Source organism: Callionymus lyra, chromosome 3 (assembly GCF_982586985.1).
Source record: "Callionymus lyra chromosome 3, fCalLyr1.hap1.1, whole genome shotgun sequence".
In the NCBI taxonomy this organism is placed as follows: Eukaryota; Metazoa; Chordata; class Actinopteri; order Syngnathiformes; family Callionymidae; genus Callionymus; species Callionymus lyra.
Window position 1 is genome coordinate 27,663,539 of NC_141820.1, and position 6,651 is coordinate 27,670,189.

At 37.8% G+C, this 6,651-nt stretch overlaps 1 protein-coding gene across 1 annotated transcript; it reads left to right on the forward strand.

Moving 5' to 3' along the window:
- Positions 1-3,709: 3,709 nt before the first annotated feature.
- On the forward strand, positions 3,710-6,651 carry LOC148084266 (amine sulfotransferase-like). The gene is made up of 6 exons (XM_087785882.1): positions 3,710-3,858; positions 3,925-4,130; positions 5,260-5,386; positions 5,448-5,542; positions 5,691-5,862; positions 6,185-6,651. The coding sequence occupies exons 1-6, from the start codon at positions 3,717-3,719 to the stop codon at positions 6,289-6,291; spliced, it is 849 nt and encodes a 282-aa protein (XP_087642008.1). The 5' UTR covers positions 3,710-3,716; the 3' UTR covers positions 6,292-6,651.

The following is a 6,651-nucleotide window of genomic DNA, read 5'->3' on the forward strand; positions in this document are numbered from 1 at the left end:
CCATCTTCAACGGTGTGGTCTGCTGGGGGAGCAGCATGACAGCAAAGGATAGGGCTAAACTGTACAGCCTTATTAAGAAGGCCGGTTACGTCCTAGGGCGCCCCCTGGATCCTGTGGAGGAAGTGACTGGAGGGAGGATGCGGAGCAAGCTGGGCTCCATAAGGAGGAACTTGTCTCACCCTCTCCAGCACACACTGAGGGCATTGAGGAGCTCCATCAGTGATAGGATGCTCCATCCCCGGTGTGTGAGGTAGAGGTACCGCAGGTCCTTCCTCCGTACTGCCATCAGACTCCACAACAAGAACACACCAAGATAATTATTTAACTGCACCTTTCTTGTTATTTTTGTAAATATGATTGTGTATATATTATATAGCGCAGATTTATCTTTTATTCCATTTAGATTTTCTTTCTCGTTTTTATTTCTGGTTGTTTTTATTTCTCTTGCTGTTGTTAAACCGAATTTCCCCTCGCGGGACTAATAAAGGTTTTCTGATTCTGATTCTGATTCTGATTTTCAGTAATATGTTTTTTTTCCGTACAATTAATTTGGAGCTAGTCCCTAAAAAACGCGGTCAACTGAGTGCGGGTCTCTGTCGTCTGTAACTGTTTCTTTAAGTGACATCAAAGTTAGCAGATGACTGTTCACTGGCAGGAGCCAAGGTCTCAAGCAGATGTAGGCAATGTGGAGGGCAGCAAAAACACTTAGCTGTTGATTTATTTTTGCTCGATTTTTCTTTTTACAGACAGACTGGAGTTTTCTACAGATCATTTTCTCCTTTTTTCACTCAGAGCAACAGTGAAAATATTCTTACAGTTGCCGATTTTACCTGCGAAAGTCAGATAAAAATGTGACTTAAAATCTTCACGTCTTACCTTTGCGCATGAAGTCTCCACAAGTGTCAGGTTTGGTTATCTTCCTCACAGGTGTTTCTAGCTAGATACTTTAGTGCCAATTTCTCTAATGAGATGAATAAAGTATATTTTCTCTCTCTCTCTCTCTCTCTCAAATCTCCGCAAATCTGTCTTTAACCAAATGCTCTTCTCTCACTTGTGATCACAACATCATCCAAACTCAGGGTAAAGAAACTGTTCCTATACATGTAGAGAAGCCTGTTGAAAACGTTATGTTGATCTGGGAGAACAATTCGTAATTATTTTGTATATTGTTCTATTTTTATTCTAATTATATACCCTGAAGAAGACACAAACAGCCGTTTCTGATATTGATTTTAATTCTGATCAACAGGAACATCTACTTTGATTCTGAAACAAATGTCAGGTAGTCACATAAAATGAATTGCCAGGCCATTGGTTTTGGCATGTGTGATACTACTCAATTCCTTAAATAAAATGTACATCAAGATTTCATTAGACCAGATTGTAACCATCAGTTTCCATTTGTTGGCGTGTGTTTGTTGTGGGCACGCTTTCTGCATGTTTATGGTATGCAGCAGATGTAATTGTTGTCTCTTAATATAGTTATTTTTGTGTGTCATAAACAACCATTTATTAGATGCTGTGTACATTTCAAACAAGACACTCAAAACTGATGCACTAATTGAGAACAATGGACAGAATTTTGCCAAATTCTGTTCAGCTCATGTAATGACAGGTTCATTTATCAGAAATCCATTTCCTTCTTCTATTGTGATCCGCGTTAGTCACACTGTCGTGTCCTCATTTGAAGCTGTAATGTTTAGTATGTGCATTTTGAATGATAAAAGGAAAAATTAAAGTCAAGTTAACTTTTGTCATTGACGACCATCTGTCCTTCAGGGGTCTCAATGTCATCTTTACAGCTTTAGTTTTATGCTTAAAGTGAGAAAAAGATTGAGTAAAAATGTGTTGCAATAAAACGGACACAAAATAGAATTTTGTTCCATGTGACGTTTAGAGTCACAAGGTTGCTCTGTAAATGTATTCAGCAGCTAGTAACAACTGTTGAGGTAAGTGAGAAATCATGTCGACTTTCCGGTCAGTCTGGTCTGTCTTGCTGTTTAATTCCAAACATTCCCGAGTTGTTACTTGTTACATCTTCTCATAATAGCTCGTCTGTGATTAACAGCACATTGTGCAGCCTAGAAATAAATCACTTATCAATGCCTCAATGGTTTTGGTTTAACATTTTAGCTTTCACATAAGAGAAAGACAGACAGAATAGTAAGTAAGTAAGTAAGTAAATAAGTAAGTCATTTTTATTTGTATAGCGCTTTTCCAGACCAGGGTCACAAAGCGCTTAAACAATCAAAACAATATTCAATAAAGTATATATTTTAAAGATCAAGATAGAACTGATAACACAACAGGAGTTCCAGAAAATCAAGGAAAAGCCTGAACAAATAGAAACGTCTAAAGATGTTTCTTAAAGGAGTCAGAGAGAGGAAGATTGTTCCAAAGCTTAGGAGCAACAGCCTGAAAAGATTTCTCTCCTTCCTTCTTTCCTCCTAAAGTTGATCCTGAAAGAAACTGGAAGCCAGTGAAGAGTTTTAAGGATCGGAGAAATGTGAGTTCTTCTACTTGAGCGGGTCAGAATTCTCGCTGCAGAGTTCTGAATCAACTGCAGGCGAGACAGCTCCTTCTTGTTAAGACATGAAAACAAACTGTTACAATAGTCCAGACGAAAAGAAACAAACGCATGGATTACAAGCTCCAGATCATGTTACGACAACATTTTCCTAAGTTTAGAGATTTTTCTCAGTTGAAGGAAACAGTTTCTGGTCAGTTTTCTGCAGTGTTGAACAAGAGACATGTCTTCATCAAATACAACACCCAGGTTTCTCAGGCTCAGTTTGACAGACTGACCTAAGTCACCCAAGTACTGACTCAACCCTGGAACCTTATCATCAGGAGCAATCACCAGAGTTTCAGTTTTGTCCACATTTAGCTGTAGAGTGTTTTCACTCAGCCATTGTTTGATGTCTAGCAAACAATTGACTTAGCTGTTCAGCCTTTGGGGCTCAGTTGGATCAAAAGAGCAGTAGAACTGGATGTCATCAGCAAAAATGTGATAAGAAACATCAGGAAATCTCTGAATGATTTTACCGAGGGGAATCAAAGTAAGTAAGTTAGTAAGTAAGTAACTAAGTAAGTAAGTAGTCTTGATTTGTAAAGCACCTTTTGGCAGATGAAATAAAACAAGCATGATTCAATTAAAAGATGGAAAAATATAACAATGTCATATTTTAAGAAGATACCTCGAATAATGGAGCACCACCTTTGAGTCTTAGTCCAAAAGAAATTTTAAATTAACTCCAATAATAATTAATTAATTGGCCTTATTAATTAACTATGAAACACTTGTTTGAATCAATCTCATTAACCAAAGTCACCACTTGTTGTCGTGATTAATGTTCCTTACTGAAACTTTTTATAGGATTTATTGAAAGAAACAAAGAGAAAAGGGAAAACAGTTAAGGAAAATGTAATGGAATGATGATGTTGCTTTGATATCATGGAAGGAACGATAATAAATAATCAAGAAGTAACTAACTTGAAGGCTTTGATAACTGGAAACTCCTTTTATTTGATGTAATTAAAAGTCTAAATTCCAAAGTCGTAAAACGAGGACTCTGGTGTTCCAGTGGAAGCAAAATCAAAACATGAAATCAAACATGAAGGAATAATTAACAAGAACTGCAGCTTTTTAAGTCATACCCCCTCACAAGAAACCATTTAAAGACAAGCAGTTAACATCACAACTCTTCAGTCTCACCATGGAGCCGATATCAGAGAAGCTTTCCAAATACAAGAACTTTAATTTTGTCACCGGCCGCACTACAAAGGAATACATCGACGAACTGCAGACGTTTGAGGTGCGTGAAGATGATGTCTACCTGGTGACGTACCCCAAATCTGGTGAGTTTCGTGGGATCTGTGATGCATCATGTACAAATTTAACTGTGTGGTGTTGTATCGATATAGGCACAATCTGGACTCAGCAGATTATAATCACCATCCACAAACTGGACGGAGGAGTCGCTGAATATACAAACAACTTTGAGACCATGCCGTGGCTGGAGTACCTGGAGGAGAGGGAACATTACTCCCTGCGTCCGTCTCCGAGGCTCTTCAGCTCTCACCTCACTCCCGTGCTCATGCCACCGGGCCTCAAAGACAAAAGAGTGAAGGTCAGAAAAAAAAAGAATCCCTTTCGGACAAATTCATATTTATTTCACTACACTATTTTAGAGCCAAGAAATGAGTGATCTCATTTAGTAATATTGTCTGTATCCTTTTGTAACAAACTAAGGGGTTGGGCCACAGGGGTCACCTTGACCCAGAGATAACGCAAGGATTAATAATAACACACAGTAACACTGATGTATTGGTGCCACTTGCTCAGACTCATTCAACAGACATTCAACTGATGGTAAGAGATTCTGACAACTAAGCTAAACTTTAACTTTAATGTTACATAGACATGTTTTCTCTGTGAAGAAACCAGAGTTTTATTGTGTTACTGTTTTAAATAAATTGTGTAATTATATATTTCCTGACTTTAGTGAAGAACACAGATATGGTTATTTTGTCTTCATCTATTTTATTTATGGTGTTATTTTTTATTTCCACACAGTTTTTTTTCTGTGAAGAACTCGGAGAGGGTTATTTGGTCATGTGTAGCCCCCATCAGAGGAGGGGAAGCCATCAACAAGAACTGACAAAATAATCACATAAACAAGCAAAATTATTTTTCTTTTGTCTTTTTTCCTTTATTGAGAAAGCAGGAAATCCATCCATTACCTTTTAAAATGTAATGAATTTAACTGTGGTAATTTAAAGAGCATCAAAACTAGATCACCTCTAAAAAGCGTAGGTATTCTGTTTAGACCTTCTGTTAAAGGGCCATTGTTTGAGGTATCCCTTGTGTTGTCTCTGTGCTATACAAATAAAAATGACTTACTTATTTACTTACTTACTTACTTACTATTCTGTCTGTCTGTCTCTTATGTGAAAGCTAAAATGTTAAACCAAAACCATTGAGGCATTGATAAGTGATTTATTTCTAGGCTGCACAATGTGCTGTTAATCACAGACAAGCTATTATGAGAAGATGTAACAAGTAACAACTCGGGAATATTCTGTTTAGACCTCCTGTTAAAGGGCCATTGTTTGAGGTGTCCCTTGTGTTGTCTCTGGGTCAAGATTGGTGTTTTTGGGGACTTTGGGTCACCTTGACCCTGAGATAACACAAAGCTTAAGGGGAGACAAAAAAAATGGTTTCCGTGCTGAAACATTTTTGAATTATCTTCATTTTAGGTCATTTATGTGATGCGAAACCCCAAAGACAACATTGTCTCCTTCTACCACTTCAGCCAAGCAATGAGCGTGTTGGACAATCCTGAGAGCTTCAACGTCTTCTTTGAAGAATACTTGGAAGGAAACGGTAAGATTGAGTTTAATGAAAGGCGAAAGTCAGTTCTAGCATCTTGTCTGGAATCCGACAGTTTTGTGCGGATCCTGGTTTGAACACGTCGAGGCCTGGCACAAGCAGAAGGACAACTACAACATCCTGTTCTTGACCTACGAGGAGATGATTCTGGTACATGACTCAAACTCTGATGCATTCTATGTTTGATCTACATCTTTATATGTGCACTTTGTCATCCCTTGACCTTTGTTTCATCTCTGAAATCTGAGCAAAGTTAAAATGATTCAAACAACTTAACTACTTTTTTGCTCTTATCCAGGACTTGGAAGCAGCTGTGAGGAAGATCTGTAAGTTCTTGGGGAAAACCCTGAGTGAGGCCCAGATCCAACAGGTGGTGCACCTGTCTACGTTCAAGAACATGAAGAAAGACGAGAAAGCAAACTACCAACATTTCCCTAAAGAACACATGAAAGGAGACTTCATGCGCAAAGGTGACACCTGCAGTGGTTTGAGAAATTCCTCATTAGATTCACAAGCTTGCTGGCAAGCTCTTCAGATGGATCAACACAAAGAACTATACATAAATACTCACTCAAAAATGGATTCTAACAAATATTTGACATGAAATGTTTTAATTTTAAATATATTTCATGTAATTTTACGAGGTAATTCTATGCGAACAGCCAAATCAAATCAGATAATGTTAAAGTCTACTCAATTAAAGTATGCATTGACTGTCACAAGAAATTACTTGTGACATTGTTATTATTGCCCAGGTCAAGATTTTCTGACACCCTTGTCTTTCTCCCTCAGGTAAAATCAGCGACTGGAAAAACACTCTTACGGTCGCCCAAAGTGAACAAATTGATCGGATTTTCCAGGAGAGACTTGGAGATCTGTCGGAGTTCATCTGGGAGTGAATCTGCTAACATAGCTCATGACATGAACAAATGGATTTAACTGGCGACAAAAGGCATGATGGGAAATTAAAGATACAGTAGTTACTACCACAATAGTGAATATTGTTATATCTCCTTACTTTCTGGTAGTAAGGGTCTGATGAAGCGTCATGAAGCATTATTGAAGTCATTATTTTCAGTCCACTAGATGCCGCCTCTACACTATTTAAAATATGTGATGTTTCATTAGAACAGTTGTTCAAAACAAAGCCATCCAGTGGAGTCTGAAAATAATGACATTGCTTCATGAAGCTTCATCGGCCCATCACTACTATTTTCCTTTGTTGTTCTGTTTTAATAAATCATGATATCATTCGTAAA

Coding starts and splice junctions, on each gene's coding strand:
- LOC148084266 (XM_087785882.1), top strand. CDS start 3,717: ATGGAGCCGATATCAGAGAAGCTTTCCAAATACAAGAACTTTAATTTT. Junction 3,859..3,924: donor GGTGACGTACCCCAAATCTG/GTGAGTTTCGTG, acceptor GTATCGATATAG/GCACAATCTGGACTCAGCAG. Junction 5,863..6,184: donor AGGAGACTTCATGCGCAAAG/GTGACACCTGCA, acceptor TTTCTCCCTCAG/GTAAAATCAGCGACTGGAAA.